This window comes from Rutilus rutilus (genome assembly GCF_951802725.1).
Source record: "Rutilus rutilus genome assembly, chromosome: 13".
NCBI lineage: Eukaryota > Metazoa > Chordata > Actinopteri > Cypriniformes > Leuciscidae > Rutilus > Rutilus rutilus.
The window spans coordinates 14,565,681-14,586,487 of NC_140218.1; the positions used below are offsets into that span (position 1 = coordinate 14,565,681).

At 39.8% G+C, this 20,807-nt stretch overlaps 1 protein-coding gene across 2 annotated transcripts in view; it reads right to left on the reverse strand.

Moving 5' to 3' along the window:
• Nucleotides 1–20,807, reverse strand: part of plxna1a (plexin A1a) — a 201,384-nt gene that overhangs the window by 39,168 nt on the left and 141,409 nt on the right. For both annotated transcript variants that reach the window (XM_084428130.1, XM_084428129.1), the window contains exons 11-16: nucleotides 13,843–13,939; nucleotides 10,868–11,058; nucleotides 4,594–4,745; nucleotides 3,889–4,009; nucleotides 3,059–3,195; nucleotides 624–791 (exon numbers count right to left, since the gene is read on the reverse strand). In XM_084428130.1, the coding sequence (XP_084284256.1) occupies nucleotides 624–791; nucleotides 3,059–3,195; nucleotides 3,889–4,009; nucleotides 4,594–4,745; nucleotides 10,868–11,058; nucleotides 13,843–13,939 (866 nt within the window). The remainder of the gene's footprint in view (nucleotides 1–623; nucleotides 792–3,058; nucleotides 3,196–3,888; nucleotides 4,010–4,593; nucleotides 4,746–10,867; nucleotides 11,059–13,842; nucleotides 13,940–20,807) is intronic.

The following is a 20,807-nucleotide window of genomic DNA, read 5'->3' on the forward strand; positions in this document are numbered from 1 at the left end:
TTGTTTTTGCGCACAAAAAGTATTCTCGTCGCTTTATAAACTTAAGATTGAGCCACTGTAGTCACTTGGACTATATCAACGATCTCTTTAATAACTTTTCTGGGCCAGCAAGTTTCGGTCACCTAGAAGCCTATGGAGAAGTGAGCCAGCTCTCAGATTTCATCAAAAATATCTTAATTTGTGTTCCGAAGATGAACGAAGGTCTTACGGGGTTGGAACAACATGAGGGTGAGTAATTACTGATAGAATTTTCATTTTTGGGTAAACTAACCCTTTAAGGGATGCAGAATATGGTCATGCAGAATAAGGCATTTAATGTGCTTTATAAGTACTAATAAATAGCCAATATCCTAGTGATATGCATGCTAATAAGCAAGTAGTTAATAGTGAGAATTGGACCCTAAACTTAAGTGTTAATTTTTACGATGGTGAGAAGAAAAGAAGGCTGCATGATTGGCACTGTTTAATGTGTCAGGACACATACACAAACCACTAGACCATGGTGCCAACAAACCAACATTGTAGTCATGCTTCCATTCTATTCTGAAGTCACAATGTTGCGTTTTTAAATACTCAATAACACAAACGCAGATTGTGGGCCACTGAACAGTTGTGTCGCCTACCTAGCGATGCTCCAGTCTGGGTCTATCTTCAGGACGGTGGGGTCCTCTGTGTAGTTAAACTTCACCTCAGGGTTCCTCAGCTCAGCAGAGTCAATGTCCACCATAACCGGAGTACTTCCCGCGTTCACGCCGGCCGGGGTCACACACACGATCTCTTTAGAGCTCCGCCTACAGTCATGGAGGAAGCGCAGAGGTGTATTAGGGTAAAAGCAAATGAAATGTTTACTAATTCTCATCACAATCAGAGCATGTGCTGTTAAAGCATGTCATCACATTCATATTTCATCATGACACAGATTCTAAGAGTTAAGTTTGTTTGATGAAGCTCTATCATTTGTGTTAACAACCATATGGGTTTCAAAGACTTCGGGTCTGTTTTTCTCTGTCTGTCTGCTTCACTCTCTCCTCCTGTACTGGAGACGTGCCTGCAATCTCCATGCACATCCCCTTAGTACGTTGCCATGGGAACGCTTTTCAAGATGCACACCCCAGAAATCCTCAGAAAACTGCACATATTTTGACAAGGTGGTTGTCACAAACAAACACACACACACAAAAAAAGTTGTGGAGCGGATAAGCCACAAATTTCCTCAAAGGTAAAATATACAGACATTCAATGAAATGAAGTGCAAAATGCAACCATTGCTTTGGGATATTTTTTTTTGTTGAGATTTTGCATTTTAAATATGTAATTTGGATTACAGACATGTAGAATAAATTTGAATATAAATTCACTGGATATTATGAATGGAAGACACAAAACACACACAAAAAAAGAAGCAGGGCATATGAAAGGGATGGTTCATCCGGAAATGAAGATCTCATGTCTTTTGAAACTCGTTTAATTATTTATTTATTTTCTGTAGAACACAAAAGTAGATGTTTTACAAAATGTCAGAGCTGCTCTTTTCCACACAATGAAAGTGCAATGGGGATTATGGCAATAATACAAGACTTTCAGTGAATAATGAATGAAATTTCAGTCTGTTCCTCATACAATGCTATTTTATGGCTTCAAATAAAGTGCACAATTTGTTTCATGATGCTTTCAAGGAATAGTTCACCATAAAATGTAAATAATTTTGTGATAATTTACTCACCCTCATGGTGACTAACTGTATGCCCTATCTTTATTTTTTGTGGAACATAAAACAAAATAGTTGATATTGTATTGAGTAATATTGAGTACAATATTATTTAGTCCCTAACATTCTTCAAAATATCTTCATTTGTGAATAGAAATAGTAGTTTAGACAAAGTAAGTAAATGATGACAGAATTTTCACTTTTGGGTGGACTAAATGGCATAAGGCCTAGTCTCCATCCACTTTCATTGTACTGAACTGAGCAGCATGAACATTCTTCAAAACTTCTCCTTTTGTGTTAATAGCCATACAGGTTTGAAACTATGTGAGGGCGAGTAAATGATGAAAGAATATCCATTTTTGAACCTACTATCACTTTAACATCCTCGCACAATGGGTTAACAGGATGTGGACCTTCTCTCTGAAGCGAACCCTGGCTCTGAGACCAGGTGTGGCTGACGTCTCAGTCAGCGAGAACCGCGGTAATCCTCATTCTCTCCTTCTCTCATGTCTGAGACTTGGCAACGAGACAATGTTTTTTATTCTCCGCTGCAATGCAGAGCGGTCTGGTGCTACAGATAGACAGGCGGACAGCAAGAACACTCATTCACTGTCCCCGTCCACAAACGGAAGCGCACAATCGACCGGGACCGCATGTGCCATTCCGTGGCTGATGTTCGTGCCTTCAAAGTGTCTCTTTATGCTGTAGATACACGCCGAGGGGTAAAAAAAAAAAATGGGCCTGGGTGTTTTGACTGACGGAATGACAGGTGGACGTGCTAAGGTGAGAAGCCGGAAGACAGCTTTTTGGAAGAATACAGATAAAGACAGAGGGAGACAACTTGGCAGACGAATAAGCAGAGAGAGTAAGAGAAAAAGGACCACATTAACAAGCAAGCGGAGACTGTATGTTGGCAAATGCTACACCAAAACAGCCAACAGGCTAACCATCAAAACAACTGGCACAGAGCCTATGGAGCATATAAAACAGTCAAACAAACAAACACAAACTATGTGACAGACAGAAACAGAAAGTTAGAAAGAAAGCCAGACAGATGGAGGGATAAACCGATAACAAGACAGACAGAAGGGCAGCCAAACACACAATTACGTTTTTTTCATATATATATTTTGGGACTTTTGCCTTATTATTAGACAGGTCACAGGATGCACACCCAAATGAGCTGAATAATAATTTATATTTTGAATTATTTCAATGCAGATGCATTTGACACTGTGACTGTCCCCAATATGTGTTCATAGTATATACCACTTCATACCATCAACATGCCAGAAGTGTGTGGCATAGCTGTTAAACGATACACAGAAGATATAGAAGAGCAGTACTCACTTTTTGAAGTGACAAGGGTGACGCCCAATGTTGACCCCAACAGAGCTGCCAGCGTTGAGGTGGTTTCCTTCAATAGTGATTCTGGTTCCTCCTGAGAGGGGTCCCTGAGCGGGCTGGACACGTGTGAAGTACGGCGTCTGAGGAAGAAAATGATACATTAAAGAAGTTCACTGTTATTGTAATTTTATCTTATTTCAAACACTATTAGTACAAAGTATACCCATACTGGGCGTCACTCTTGCCACCAACTCTGTGCATCTAACTTCATGCGTTCCTGATATACACTAGCGTTCAAATATTTGGTGTTGGTAAGATTTCTAACATTTTTAAATTAAGTATCTTTTTTAAGTAATTTGATTAAAAATACAGTAAAAACTGTCATATTGTGAAATTTATTACAATTTAAAAGTCAGTTTATAATTTAAATATAGTTTTTTATTTTAATATATTTTAAAATGTAATTAATTTCTGTGGTGGGAAATGTTTTTTTTAATGCTGATTTGCTGCTGCTTACTTTTTTTGTGTGGAAACTGTGATACAGTTGTTTTCAGGATTCTTTGACAAACAGAAAGTTCAAAAGAACATCATTTATTTGCATCTTTTGTGACATTATAATGTCTTTACTGTCACAATTTTATGCGTCCTTGCAGAATAAAAGTATTAATTTCTTTAAAATGTACTGATCTAAAACTTGTGAACGGTACTGCATTTATACTCAAGTGTTTGTTTGTAATTATATACATCCAATTTGCATAATTACAATTATCCAAAGGCAACAAGATCTGAATGTATCTGTAGGATTAAGTGTCTCCAGACTCCTAGATGCTCACCACAAAGGTGAATGCCCTGGGTGAGAGGGCTCTGTAGTCAGCCAGGCAGTCTCTCACGCACACCTCCACCTGGGCTTCCTGCACACGGTATCCTGTGGCGTCATTCAGCAGACACACAATCCTGCAGAAGAAAGACACGTCAGAATCCTCTTTAAGGTTCGTGATTAACAGCAGTGCTAAGTTTCCAAAGGCCTCAAGGGGAGGAAGGTGAACGGATGGATTTATACGATACAGCGCAAGTAAATATTATTACCATAATTAATCTGTTTCTGATTTATGAGCTGACCCAGACTGAAACTGCAGACTTTTTTTCTGCATTTTCTGCACTGCAAGGATTCTTAATTTAGATGTGGTAAAATGTGTTATAATTACTAGACACTTATCAGAACTAACAATATATTAAAAACTCACTTTGATTTTGATAGATCATACAGTGAAAAAGAGTGTTATAGTTAGACTTGAATGTTTAAACAAGGCTGTGAGGTATAGACTTAGTCTTTACAATGACACAAACTGTATAAAGGCCCTACATCAGGTAATTTGCACAACTTAGAAGAGTTTTTGTCAACTGATTTTTTATTTCAGAAATACATTTTTCTCCCGTGCACAATTTTTATGATGTTAAACAACAATACAATACATTAAACACGCTGTATTTCTATCCCTCACAGCCTTGTTTTCCAAAAAACTTCAAGTATTACCCACCTTTCCGCGCTAACATATTCCTCTTCAATAGGAACACAGGGTACTTTTCCCAGCCGAACACCTGTCATAATGTCCCTGAACTGTAGACCCAGATTCTCTCCAGTGATGGTGAGCCTGGTTCCGCCTTGCCGTGGTCCGGTCTCTGGAAACAGCTGTCAAATGAGGAAAATAGAGATATTAGTTTGATTGGAGACGGAGCAGGAGATTTAAAAGACTAAAATACAACAAACCAAATATTCCTTTTGGACTTTTTGCAACGATGAGCAGAAGGACAGAGAACAAAATCAGGAAATGTAGAGTAAAGTCTGTAGAGTCTGGATATTCTGATATATGTAGACCACATAATGGTCCACTGGTTAGTGCACAGGTCTTGGGATTGAACCCTGTAGCTCCTTATAGTCTCAGAGTTCCAACACAAACTCAGACACCTTGCATTTTAATGGAGACAAATCACCCCTTGGCGCAGGGGAGCAGAAGCCCCTAATGCTGGGCTTGGCGAAACACCTCCCTCCAACCCCCCTCCATCCATCCTCTAATTGAAACTTATTACCCAGGCTCTCGGATCCACGCTTCAGAGCCGCATGGCGCAAGGCAGTGGGATAATGTGATTTATTTAGCCGGATTATTCTCCGTAACGAGGACAGGTGTGGCATGACAAAACAAATATGGTGAATGATGTGCCGTGGTAACAGCAGGATGGCGCCCCATAACAGCCATCATGAGGTAATTACAGGTACTCTGTACGCCTGATCTCTCGACCACAAGGTCTCCACGGCAACCTGGAGCCAGGCCTCGGCTGCATCACTGCCACAATGGCTGTGGGCCTAGAATGGAGCCTTGAGGTACCCCTATGTGTAAAATGACATTGCATAGAAAACTGTAAATTCAACAAATGTGAAATGAGAAAGTTTGCCATAAAATTCTGATTTTCTTGTTGGTTGTGTACAGCCAAAGTAACCATAGTCTCAGCCTCACTAAGCAGAGAAGAACTGAAGTATAAAATGAATGACAGGAAGAGGAATTAAATGAAATTTAAAAGAACTGCAAAAGAAATTCAACCTGAGTAGCAAAATAAATGCAAGCTGTATTGATAGAGCATATAGCCTCACTAAGCAGAGAAGAATTGATGTATAAAATGAATGACAGGAAGAGGAATTCAATTAAATTTAAAAGAACTGCAAAAGAAATTCAACCTGAGTAGCAAAATAAATGCAAGCTGCATTGATAGAGCATATACTGTAAACCATCTAGTCTTGACCTGAAAATCAGAGAATTTCGACTGGAGACTGTCGCTCGGGATTCCACTAAAATTAACCTACATTAGATGTCTTTTATTATGTTCAAAAAACAATTTATACGTTTCTAATTAAATCAGCCTTAGAGCGAAATGATAGATAAAAATAATATCTCTCAACACAAGTGGGGGTACACTAATATACACACACGTTCTCCCCCAGGACCTTGTTAAATTACAAGCAGTTAAGTAAATCTCCATTCATTATCAGCTCTGGGTAACGATACATTTCAAAAAATATATGCAATTACTGAGATTAAAGTGCACCAGAATGCACAAAACCTCCTGTCGATTTCCAGTGGCGAGATTATTACTGTTTGTGTTTCGTTTTCCCCCCACCCCCCGCCAATGGGTGGGAGGACGACAATGGAGGGAGAGGGGGAGGACTCGGAGAAGACGGCGGGTGAAAAGAATAGGGGCAGATTGGGGTGTCTGAAGACCTCCATCTTCCAGATCCCATCCGCCCACAAGCCACCTGCACAGTGTGTAAGGCTTAACGCTTTCCTGATGTTGCGTTTGTCTACCGTCTTTCTGTTTGTCTGTCTTTCCCTGATCTTCATCAGCAAGGTGGTCTTTCATCTTTTGGCAAACACAGAAATGCAGCATGGGTAAAATCTCTCAAAAAACATTTGGCGACAAACTACAGTCAAAGTCTACTGGTAGAAACATCTACTTGCGCTTTTCAGCTCTCAGATACGCAACACAGTTCTGTCTGGCACCCCCTCTCTATACGTCTGCGGCTGCATGCTTCCTGATGTAATTGAGGTTAAGTGTCTTTGCTTACGGGTACAACAGCTTCACTTGGGATTTCACCCAGAAAACCTCCTATTTATAGAGCTTCCACCAATCTGCTGAAGAATGGAAAAATGCATCAAAGTTCTGCCATATCTGTCGCTTTAGTTATGTAGCTTTCTAGGGCCCTAATTTGCTTCCTTTTTTCCCATCAAATATTGTTAGTTTGTAGCATATGCTCTCAAATCCCTCTCCCCCTAAGCCAATCTTAGACCCTCGTATAGACCATAGAGTCAAAAATTGGCTTTTTGTACCGAGCGATGCCAATAACGAATACAGCATAACGAAACATGGAGGGAAAAGTGGTCTGTAATTGGTTTCAGAGGGGTTGTTTTACATGTAGCTTGGTAGCATCCAATCACAACCAGACTTGGATGGGCAGCAGCAGAAGTCCAACTCCCTAAAGGCACGTGAGGCTTAAGACTATTTTCATTTGTTACCTACATGAAGAGAACTGAATCTGAATCATCCAATCAGACGCATTGTTTTTTTCTACCGCCTCTCATTGCCTGTCTCACTTTATCTCACCGCATGAAAAACAAGGCAGAACAACATGTATATTTTACATATTTCAGTGTCAAAGCTTATCAGAGCTGCTTACTGTTGACAGAGGTGTGATAAGGGTGCGTGTGTGCGAGAGAGAGAAAATCCGAGATAAAGAAAAGAAAGTTCAGCATAACAAACCTTGCTGTTGCCCCCCGGTTAGGTGCGCTTTCCTCTGGTGTAATTAGAAATGGAGAAAATCTACACTCTGAGCAAGTTAATGCGATATTGATGGCGAAGTGAAGAGGTGCATTTTGGGAAAAACAAGAGCTAAGAAGCAGTTTAAGGAGGACTTTACCCCAAGATTGTCAGGGTTTTTCCACCCAGCATGTCACAAAACTTTGCAATTGAGTAGCTGCCAATGAGATGAATGGGAATGCTAACGGCTAGCTCTCTCCAGGTATTACAGACCTCCTTAGCCCATAGAGTGAAAGGGCACAACTTTGACGTCAGCAGACTGCTTTAACAGAGACGCAAAACAGCAGACAATAAGACAGACATAAAGCAAATTCAATTACTACTCATACCCAGGGGTCTCTCTCTGAAGAGCGAGAGACAGAAAATCCCAGTTTAAATACTCTATTCCAAATGAAATTAGAAGCTTATCCACCAGCTAATATACTAAATCACACGGCTCTGACGTGAACGAAGGAGAAACGGGGGGATGAGTGTGGTAGGAATTGATAAACTGCAAGAAAAGGATAGAAATATATAGGCATATAGCATAATGTTACTTGTGTTAACAAATGTTATGGAACGTAAATGTTTTTTAAAAAAAAATCATGAATGTGAAGTTCTGGAGAGAGAAAAAAACCTTTAGTATGCTAAGTAAACTAATGATGGTACACTTTCCCACTGACTATTTAGTAGATGGTTTGATTTGCATTGCTAAATTTCTAATTATTATTCTCACAATTTGATTTAAACCATTTATTGCTACTGTGCCTAATACTGGGCCAACTGGCGACTTACTCCCTTTTATTTACTCACTAAAGGCAATTTTACCCCACATTTGCCAAGTGTGTATTTTGGACCCGGTTTACTTCCCTCATGTAGTCTCTCTAATAACACCAGAGCTGTACCACAAACGTCCAAAAATGGGCCTGTGAAGGAAGTACAGCATGTGTTGCTGTTTTATAGGGTTTTGTAGGTTTAGTACATTTAGAGTACTGTACTTCCATCCTTCACAGCTTTATTTCCGCCCACTCGCTCTTAAATCAAACATGACGATCAACAGGTCACGTCAATGACGTTTGGTCACGAGACGCTCTGGAACATACAATGCTTGACGTCATGTGTCTTACCGCACCATATCTGATTTGAGAGCTGCGGTAGAGGGGAAAATGTCAATTTCAAGCTAAATTTAGTCTGTTCATCACACAAAGCAATTGTATGACTTCAGAAGACTTACTGTAGGTCTGATTTTGGGCCTGTAGTCATCAAAACCGTTCAAAATAGTCTTACTGGTTAGCAGATTCCAAGTGAACTGAAAACAAGCGTATGTCTTTCCCTTTCTTTGTCTGTACCTCTTCCTTTTCTGTTTCTCCCGCCATTCAAGCTTTCAGCTCTGGTTATAGAGCGATAAGTAAGCAGAGAGACAGGCATGAGCTAACGGATTAGCAACTGTGCCACTGGCAATTACCCAGTATCAGGGGCTAATCTTACTGAGAGACACCGCTGTCTCTCAGACTGCCAGCTGCCAACACTGGCACACCGCAGTATATTAGCATCAATCCACCGCTGCACGGCAATAAAAGCACAGCGAGAGATTTGTTTGGCACGGCCATTGTGGAAAACATAAGATGGAGGTCTATTGTTTTTTTTTTTCTTAGATTAAGAGTGTCAGTGTCATGGAAACTGAAAAACAATACAAAATTGCCATCGTTAGCAAGTAAACTTATGGTTTCTCTGAACGAACATTTATGATGAGATGCCAAGTGGGAAACAACAAATATTTGTTAAAATCCCTTCTAATAAATATAAAGACATTTATAATGTTACAAAAGACAAATGTATTCTTCACACTAAGAAAAAAAAAAGATCCTTTTAAGAACTGCTCCCTGAAAGGTTCCTTAGGGAACCAAAATTGGTTCTTCTATAGGGGTTTTCGCACGGGTTGTTAAAGGAACTCAGTCAGGGCCATACATAGGCATTGAGGGGGACAAGTCCCCACAATTAACTAGAAATGGCCAAATTGCCAATATTTGATATTCTTGATGCTGCTCTGTTGCACTCAATTACGTTTGGCTCTGTTAGTTGTGTTAGGATGACAAGAAGTTTTAAAAGCCAGCAGACGGAGACATTATTCAAGCATGCCATTCAACAACGTCAACAACTGGAGGGTGGAGGACGCTGTGATCGGAGCTGTGTTTTTGTCGTATTATGCGTTCAGCCAATCAACATACACCTGCATCACTGGTAGTTCTTATTGTGCTGGGTTAGACTCTACTCTGAAGTAGGAGTTAATTTAGTCCCCCCGAAAGGCGTTCCTATATCTAAAATCGTTCCCAGTCTCTGGGGTGCATATATGCCAAAAATAGCACAGTTCCAAACCTGTAAGACTTTCGTTCATCTTCGGAAAACAAAAATGAAGATCTTTTTGATGAAATCAAAAAGATTTCTGTTCCTCCATTGACATCTACGCTACTATCCCTTTGACGCTTCAAAAAGTTCATAAAGAGATCGTAAAACTAATCCATTTGAATTGAGCTGTTTAGTCCAAATTTTCTTAAAAGATTGCTTTATATGATGAACAGATTGTTCGCAAACATAAACAGAATCTCAACCAAACCTGCTTAACGACCGAGAACAAACCTTACTGGTTCTTGCTGAAGCTCAAGCATGCGGCGTAACACGAGAATGAACCTCATTGGTTCTTGCAGAAGCTCAAACGTGATGCGAAACACGAGAATGAACCTCATTGGTTCTTGAGGAAGCTCAAACGTGCGGCGTGACACACGAGAATGAATCTCATTGGTTCTTGAGGAAGCTCAAACGTGCTGTGTAACACACGAGAATGAACCTCATTGGTTCTCACACGTCAAGCGAACATGCTTAAGCTACTGTTTATCATAACTGATGTGTGTTGATGAATGTTTATAAGTGAATAAAAGCTTAAATTCAATCTGTTCATCATATAAAGCGATCAAGTCTTACGATCTCTTTATGATCTTTTTGAAGCGACAAAGTGGTAGTTGCGTAGCTGTCAATGGAGGGACAGAAAGCTCACAGATTTCATCAAAAAGATCTTCATTTGGGTTTCCGAAGATGAACCAAAGTCTTACGGGTTTGGACCGACATGAGGGGGAGTATGACAGAATTTTCATTTTTAAGAGTACTATTCCTTGTGTGTAACAGATGATACTTCAATTATATACAGTACATTGATCTGAACAAAATATAAATGCAAAAATAATATTTAAAAGAACCATAGAACTACTCAAAAAACCTAATACAGTAAAAAGTGTACTTGATAGATTCTTTGCAGACCATAAGATGCAAAAAACAGTTGATGAACCTACATTTTCAACACTGCTCTGCAAAAACAACACCTGTTAAATGCTCACACAATAAAAAGTGTGTTTGACAGCCTTGTAAATAGTGAATGTGTTAAATGGAATGTGACAGAATGAGAACGGGTGCTACCTTGTTGATTTTGGGGTGCGCACAGCGACTGTTTCCTGCACTGGGGTGCATCCAGATGCTCTCTAGAGGAGCACACTCCTGTCTCAGCGAACACTTTTTCTCCTGCACGCACCAGCCGCAGTCGAACCGGGGATCCGCTTTCAGACACATCCCACAGCTGTCCCGCATGGCGTAACACTTGTACAGGTGCGCTGTCGAGAGAAACAGAGATAAAGAGAGGGATAAATATGCAAGCAGAGCAGAGGACAAAACCTTGCAACCGCACATCAGATGAATTCTTCATTAACGTGCCAAGTTGCTTAGCAACCATAAACCATCTACAGTTGAGCTAATGAACTGTAATACTCGACTGAAGAAGTGTTTATTGTGCTTATTAGACTTAATAAATGTGATTATTTTTAAACAACGGTGTCTTTTATTTTATATTGCTGTACAGTTTTAGTTGTGAGTTTCACCTACATCTCACAATGAGCCTAAATAAAAAAAAAAAAAAAAAAATTGTTTTTAATTTAATTTAATGCACTCAACATGACAATTTGAGATAGAAAAAACAGCTAAAACCATCCTTTGCTGGTCTTAGCTGGTTTAACATTGATGTAGCTGGCCAAACTGGTGTTCAGTTGGGTTTAGCTGGTTCTCCGAGTCTGATCAGCTGACTAGCTGTTTTTCAGCAGGTAAATGCATATGAATTAAGAGCATAACTTATGTAACACGTAAACACTATATATTATGGTATTTACATTATCCCAAGGTATTTCAAAGAATACTGTGGTACACATCCAAATAGTACCATGGTGGCCTTTTGTTTGAAGCTGAAAGCATGTAAAAGAGCATTGAAGTTGAACAAACGAGTTAATCTACACAAACAACACCTGCGAAACTGCTAAGCGATCGGCTTTAAATCGGCATGTTGCCATTTGAACAAGAAAAAATGTAGGGTAGGACTTGATTTTGTCCAACTGGAATTGATTGAATGATTGGATGGTTGTGTTTTGCTATTGGTGGATCTCATGTGAGTGACAGGTTGTCCCGCCCTCGACTCGAGCCTCTAAACACATTATCACAATAGAGATGTCGCTACAAGAGGGAGGGGGAGTTATTTTGATTAAAGATTACAAGGGCATGTTAATTAAAAAGAATTATAACAATGTGCACTGATAAATCATTTATAATAATAAATACTCCATAAACAAACAAGAATGGTCAATTTTGAATTCATGGTGACTTTAAAATGAGAGCACAAACACATTCTCCTATGTTTTTTATCTAAAATGTTCAAATAGTTCCCTTTAAATGTCAACAGACAGGAAGAGAGATTAAAAATTGGATGATTTATGAAACAAAGGTATCACCTCTGCTACCGCTAGCAATTAGTGAATTACAGATGTTAAATTCCCATTGTACAGAGAAAGATGGCAGATTTTTCATGGATCCCTGGAGCTTCATGGGACTGGGTGAATGTTCTGTTTGCCTGGGTGTCTTAGACTGCCGCCGGACTTCAAAGGCGACAGCGTATCCATCCGTCTCAGCCTCATGCTAATCTGATTAGCCACGGCTAAGCTTAAAAGTAGCGCTGCGCTAATTAAACTGAACCAAATGAATGATTTAATTACATTAACATTTCCACTTTACAGCAGGGCAAAGCTGGGGTTTTTCTCTGGCAGCGTGGTGAAGATGGATACATTTATTGTGCTATAAAGACAGCGCTGAGAGAGAGAGAGAGAGAGAGAGAGAGAGAGAGAAATACAGCACAAAAAGATCTCAACATACCAAAAACAAGATAGTTTAAGACTTAGTTCGAGAATATACACTGAATTTGTTTTCATACATAAATTTAGCAATTTAGTGAGATTAATGCTTTAAACAAGGAAACAAAATATGTCATTGTGGTTAAAAACTAAAAACTTCTTTGCATATATTTTCTTTTAATAGTTTATACAATGTTTATTCAAGCGAATGTATCTTGTTTTACGGATGTAGAAATATTTGTCTGAAAAAAACAAACAAATACAAATTAATGAATTATAAATAAGTATTATATTATTATGATTAATGTTGAAAACAGTTTTGCTGCTTAATTTTTTTTTTTAACTGATATAGTTTTTCCAAATTTATTGATAATACAAAGCTCAAAATAAAAGCTTTTTTTTATATATATATAAATCTTTTGTAACTGTATAAATGTCTGTCACGTTTGATCACTTTAATGCATCCTTACTGACCCCAAACTATTCAACAGTAGAGTATAGACAAGTAATCATTAAAAGAAATGACATTTATGAATCAATTTACTTGTACTCCACCCAACCAAAGTGAAGCATTCATCAATTCTACCTTTTGAAAACGACCGTATGAAGGCATCTTAGTAGACAGGATGTTACACAAACATTGGATCTGGGTCCGTCTTAATGCCTTCCTATCTCTGTGTACAATAGCATTTTTCAGATTTTGTTGACAGCGAAGAGATGGGAAAAAGAAGAACGGAAAAGCGTGGCACTCGTTACCATCACTCAAGGTGCCGAGAGCTACATTTGGCCCAGGTGTGGCGATCTATTGGATGGCCCTCCAGAGTCACCATTCACTCAGCGCTCTAAATAGCTGCTTACCAGCCTGACACTTGAAATATTAGCAGCAAATGGACCTGGACTCGACCCAAAATGACCAAAGTGCTCATTTTGAGGTATATGAGGAGTCAGGCTGAGCCATCGAGACGGGGATGTCAACCCATAACCACACTTTCTCGACTGACACCCTTTTCATTCTTTCTGAATGAGGGTTTCACACGGTTTCTCATTGTTTAGCGGCCGCGTGCTACAGTCACAGCTCAGGAAGGACCAGATAAGCTGTATGGAGAGCAGTGAGGCCTGACATGCAGCCAAGCATAAAACGGCCCTAATTCATCTTCACAGAGGGGTGGATAATACAAAAAGAGTGACTATAGAGAAACGGATGTGTCAGACTGAGGCGAGGTTTACCTTGGATATGGTAGGGGTTGTCAATGACGAAATCTCCATTCCACACAACTGATAGGTCCACCGGCAGGTCACTGATGTCATTTCCTTCATAGTCGTACTGCAGAGAGAGAAAGAAAAACGAAAGATAGATATGACTCCATGCTATTCATCACACTTGGTAATAGATGTTTCCTGACTGTTTGTATTATACCAGCCTCCATCAACTAAAATTCCTGTCATCGATTAAAGCAATGGATCACAAAAAGGTTATGTTTTACATGGGTGTTCAGCAATCATCATGTGGAAAATATGGGTTTTGAACTGCTTATCACCATAATTTTCTGTCTCTAAAGTGTGGCTAATCCACCAAAAAGACAAAAAGGCACCAAAAAAAACTATTAAATGACACATTGAACAACAACAACAAACAAAAAAATGCCATTGCACTATGGTGCTTAATATGCAGGAAATAGTTTTGAATCTGACCTTTATTTCTGAACCAATTATTCCTATTTCTAGTCATAATTTCCTGTTTTCTCTCTACTAAGGACAAAAAAAATAAAAATTCTGTCAACATTCAGCTGTGGTGTTCATGTAGAAAATTGGAGTTTGAATCTGGCTCGCAACTAACTTCCATCCTGTCCTCTCTCCAATTAATAAAAAAGACAAAAATGGCCAAAATATCAATACTGCTGAACACATTCAAGCTCAGGAAAAGAGAATTTGAATCTGGCTCGCAACATTTTTCTGATTCCCATAACCCACGCAGCTCAACCCTTTGTGCAGCACATCAGTGTTTTACTGCACTGATCCTGACATGCAACTAGAGGCCGCCGGGATGAAGAGCGTTCAGAAAAACGCACGCAAACCGTGTTCCGGTGCACAGCTCGAGCTCAGCCCTGCTGAAATGGCAGCGAATGAATGAAACATGCCGGCTTATCTCGCTCCATGTAAATCTTGCCATTTAAAAGTGTATCCTTGAGAGAGAGAGCGAGAAAGAGAGTGAGACGGATAAAACGGAGAGAGCAACGGAGTGAGACGGACGGCGAAGGAGAGACAAGTCAGGATTCTCATCACGCAATTGTGAGACTGTCAGATCAATATGGGGGGAGGTGAAAACACTCCACCCTGACAGCAGCCTCCTCTCTACGGCCCCTCTCATTCGCACACACACTCCTTACAAGCACTGATAAACAGCAGGAGACATTCAGCACACTTACAGGCGAGCTTCTAGTATCAGAAACCGTCTCTTCAAGCAAAGCTACTGACTCAGAACCAGCGCGCAGAGAGAAATGCGATTTGTCTGTGCGCACCCTGGCCGTTTCTGGATGAGCTGAGGGGAGACGGAAACGGGGCGGAATAGAATGAGGGCGTGCGGGAGCGCTCCAAAAATCTAAATTACAGAGCGGAAGCCATTAATTTACACATGAAACAAGTGGCGGAGTTTAGGCGTGAAGCGTGTTGCTGGGACTTAAATGAAATTGGCATTTCCAATTTGCTTTCTGACACATCTCATTTGGCTTCAACTGTCTCCAACATACACACACATGGGCACACACGCACACACGCACACGCAATAGATGACCATTGAGACTTGAACATACAAAATACATGTCAAGCCAGTTTTGCAGTGCATTTCAAATGCGGCAACCTCTCGTTGAGTGTATTAAAGGAATTGTTCACACAAAATCACTCTCATGGCGTTCCAATCCTGAATACCCTTGTTTTTAACCAAAAAGAAAAGAAATAAGGATGTACTCCTTTTCCTTGCAAAGAATGGGGGGACTGGACCTTTAACCCCTTACCAGACCTACCCAAAATAAAAAGGTTGCTGCTCATAAAACCAGAAGCGATGTGATTAGATTTCAGCGACAAGCAATTTGTCTGTCCAATCCAGTTGCGACGCGACTATGAGACGTGACCAAATCAATCAAAGACCACAGCCAATCAGAAGAACGTGTGGGCGGAGTCTCTCTGCAAGCGCACTGCACTCACAACGAAATGGATAAGTACATAAGTAAACTTTAATAAACAATATTACACCATTTTAACACGATTAAAAATACATATTGAGTGAGTGAAACAGTCTTTGTCATAGACACTTGTTTGTTCACATTAGTTCTGAGGTGAATTATCCATTGTCACTTTCAGTATTACTACAAAAGTCAACCAAAATGATATGCAATGTGATTGTTTCCAAAGAAAGAAAATGCACTAGACCATATATCTTAATTGTTATCTTTCGAAATGAAGGAAATTATCGGTCAATGTTTATAAAATGTAGCTTAACAAAGCAAACGTTAAAGCGAAGACTAACAAGTATGGCGAGCATAGGACCGGTTTTGTTCACATTGCACATAAAGCAGTTTTTTTTATTTTTTTTTTATCTGATCTTTATGACTTTACCCGTCTGTCATGCTGCAAGTGATGAAATCAGGTCCGTTTGTTCTGACAGTGCAGTCAATATCCGGTATATCCACATCGGTTGCTGCAGTACTGATTTAAGTGTCAGCGCGACAGTGAGAGTCTTACTTCTACTATAACTGAGTAGCTGTCACTTTGGAAAGCAAGGACGGAAAACTGAAAATTGCCTTTGCTCACGTCCATCATGACATCTCACCATGATGAACTCCCGAAGAGCATCAGACAACATAAGCATTAGGAGGGATTACAGCACTATTGACACATTCATGCAAACACCACCTCTGACTTAAACCACTCATGTTCACTCATTCACCATTTAATAGATTCATAATGTCACATCTGAACATACACTAATGTTTAAACTTTTGGGGTTGGTGTGTTTTTTTATAAATGTTTTTGGAAATATGTCTTTTATGCTCACCAAGACTGCATATATTTGATCAAAAATACATTACATACATTAAAAACAGAAATATTATTACAATTTAAAACAATTGTTTTCTATTTTAATATATTTTAAAATGTAATAATGGCAAAGCTAAATTTTCAGCATTATTTCAGCATCAGTGTCACATGATCCTTCAGAAATAAATCTAATATGCTGATTTGCTGCTCAAGAAACATTATGAAAACTGTTGTGCTGCTTAATATTTTTGAGTAAACCATGATAAAAAAAAACAAAAAAACAAACCAGGATTCTTTGATGAATAGAACGTTTAAAAAACAGCATTTATTTGAAATAGAAAACAAAGATGTAGAAATAGAAATCTTTTGTAATAATATAAATGTCTTTACTGTCACTTTTGATCATTTGAACGCATTCTTGCAAAATAAAAGTATTTCTATGTTAAAAAAATACTGACCCCAAACTTTTGAACGGAAGTGCAATTGAAACTGAAATGTATAGTTAAAAAACATATTTTAATCAGATTTTAAATCCCATATGAATGTGATCTGATTTAATATGGCTGGTTCAGATTACAAACAACTACTTTAAACCGATTTGCCGATTTGGTTTTAATCTGATTTCAAGCTATATAAATAAATGTGAACAGTTTTTAAAAATAAGAATTGCCGTGGTTAGTTACAAACATCTAAACAGAATTGAGTCGGACATGGCAAAATATAAATAAATAAATCAGATGTTTGTTGCCTGTCTGAACAAAGCCAAAGAGTCAGTTGACGACTCTTTGAAAGGCACAAGGTCAAGGGTAAACCGCTAAACACCCTCGAGTCACAAGGCCTTTCTTTTGACAACTAATCATTGGCAGCTTCTCTCAAAGCTCCAATTTGATCAAACACATCCTCCACGCAGACCGCAGATGACCTCCACGCTTACAAACACGCATTCTTCCCTAAGCAGACATGTGAACCCTCACACTCCTCCTGCCTACGTCTCCTCACCAGCGTCCCAGCTCCATTAAACTTTAAAGAGCTCCAGCTGTCCTCCCACACGTACGTCGCGTCTTTACAACGGTCGTCGCTGTTCTCCGAGGGCCGTCCGAAAACACAGCTATGATTTATTCATATCATCATTAACATGCCTTTGACATTACACTACGCTCTCACCTCAGTCAAACAATCGGCATATTCGATGCTAATCGTTGCGGTAACATCATGCGACTGAGGTCACGTGACTTTTGGTGACCACAAAATGGCTGGAAACAACTAAATGGTGCATTGTTCTTTACAAAAAGGTCACACGCAGCATTTATGGAAAAGGTGGAGGAAAACAACGGCCTCTGTTTGGTGAGAGAGGGCAGCGTGAGAGGAGCTCGGGGAGGAGCTCGGCGTCTACTTGAGACTGGATGAATAATAACGCTCATTATTCAGCCCGTGGTCATCATGGAGACATGGCGGAGAGTAATTAATTGCTTGTGCAAGTGTGAGTTCCCATGAGGCCGATGGAGGCCTCCAACACAAGGTGAGGAGAAACACGCACATGACCCAATTAAGAATAACCATGATCCGGCAACTTCTTCCATACGCGCCAAACCTCACACACAGGCATACGCGGTCTTTAAAAAAAAAAAAGCCCCTCAGGTGCTGAGCTGACATGCCAGGTGTTGATAAATGTCAATGTCTCCTAGACTGTGACTTACTCTATACATTCTTGTCTTTGTGATCACTACGCCCACACCATGCCAGGGTTATGATGTGTTTTCGAAATAAAAAAAAAGTGCTAAAAATCTCAAAATAACATATGCTGGTCGCATTTCACCTCAGAAAAAGAGAATGAATGAATTTAAACCTGTAACCTATAAAAGTCTATATTCTGCACAGTGACATTTTCATGACAATTACATACATTCTCCCCCAAGTCTCATTACCATAATGCGCCTGGACATTTTATAAAAAAAATTCATTATATTCTTATTGGTGATACGACTTCATGTGGCGCTGAGACCGAGCAGTGAGATTTTCTGCTTGCAATCGGGGGCGGAATTGAAAACGGAGCCGTCAAGTCGGACACTTTTGCTGTGTTTGCGTAGTTTATCACAGACGAAGTGGATTAGTAATCTTCTGACGTTTTCAATAAAGTGGGTCTATATATATTTTTATCAGTGTTTTTTTTTTTTTTTTTTATAAGCATGGCACAATTTAACATTATGGTTACATGAAAAGAGATTTTACTGTTATAAACATTTGTGACAGTCAAGGCGATCTGCTGAAGTTCTGAGCATCAGAATGGTGATTTTAAGTGACTTTGAACATGGCATGGTTGTTAGTGCTGGACAGGCGGGTCTGAGTTTTTCAGAAACTGCTGATCTACTGGGATTTTCACACACAACCATCTCTAGGGTTTACAGAGAATGGTTAAAAAAATAGAAAATATCCAGTGAGCAGCAGTTCTGTGGGCGAAAATGCCTTGTTGATGCCAGAGTTCAGAGGAGAATGACCAGACTGGTCTGAGCTGATATAAAGGCAACAGTAACTCAAATAAGCACTCGTTACAACCGAGGTGTGCAGAAGCGCATCTCTGAACGCACAACACGTCGAACCTTGAAGCAGAAGAGCTACAGCAGCAGAAGACACACCGGGTGCCACTCAGATAAGAACAGGAAACTGAGGCTACAATTCACACAGACTCACCAAAAAGGATTGGAAAAATGTCGCCTGGTCTGATAAGTCTCGATTTCTGCTGCGACATTCAGATGGTAGGGTCAGAATTTGGCGTAAACAACATGAAAGCATGGCTCCATCCTGTCTTGTATCAAGGGTTCAGGCTGCTGGTGGTGTAATGGTGTGGAGGATATTTTCTTGGCACACTTTGGGTACCAATTGAGCATCGTTTAAACTCCACATCCTACCTGAGTATTATTGCTGACCATGTCCATCGCTTTATAACCACAGCGTACCCACATCTTCTGATGGCTACTAGCAGCAGGATAGCGCACCATATCACAAAGCTCAAATCATCTCAAACTGGCTTCTTGAACATGACAATGACTTCACTATACTCAAATGGCCTCCTCGGTCACCAGATCTCAATCCAGCAGAGCACTTTTAGTATGTGATGGAATGGGAGATTCACATCAGAGATATGCAGCCGACAAACTGCTTTCAAGCTGATTTTTCCTTTTCATTTTGATGTAATATATGACCAGGATGAACACAATAAGTGTCAAGTGATAAAAGTAAATCTGATTGTTCTTGACAGACAGAACATTTTATCAATCACTTTCATGCAATTTCAGCAGCATCTTTTTTAAGAAAAAATCCCCCCAAAAAGTAATTGCTCGTACAAGAGTGAAAGTAAAACAACTTCGCAGAAGACAGGCTGGAACTACGCACTGACCTTAAAAGAGAATAAGAAAGCATTAAACTAACTTCTGAACATGATAAAAGACAACAAGAACTCCACTTATTATGACTCCAGTTATAGTACCTGAAACTTGTAAGCAGTTGTGCATGTACAATAGTCTGAGAATAGAGTAACATATGAGTTGTATAGGTCCTCTTTCTTTCTCTCTCCACCTGCATGCCCAAAATGCATAATTACCCTCACAGGGGAAAATGAATGGAGGCCAGAAATAGAGACACACACTGGGCATCTCCCCAGCCTGCGCCCGTCCTCTGCTGGCAAGCCCATTGATCAGGGGGATGGAGGGAAGGAGGGAGCGTACGGATACGTGCGGGTGAGGCAGGAGATTCCGGGTCCGTGGGGCTGGAAAGTGCCGATGTTAACAAAACAGACCAGCTGCTGGAATGTGAGGAGGGAGGGAAGAAAAAATGCCGCCTTTTGTGTGGGTCAGTCTTATATAATTAGTCATTTTGATAGCATACCTGTGCGCCTGGGTAAAAATAACACATCAGCACATCGGGAGGGGTTTTGAACACACGCGAGTGCACGCGCACACACACACACACACACACACATACATCCATACAGAAACCTTACACAAACCCATGTAGGATTCAATCTACTATTTTGGTCCTATATTACGGCATGTCATTGTTGATTGTCAATAAAGTCAAAAAGACAGTTATAAATATAATCATAAATATTTTTTGTATATTACTCTTTATGCCAAAATGTTTAAGAAATACATAATTTTTAT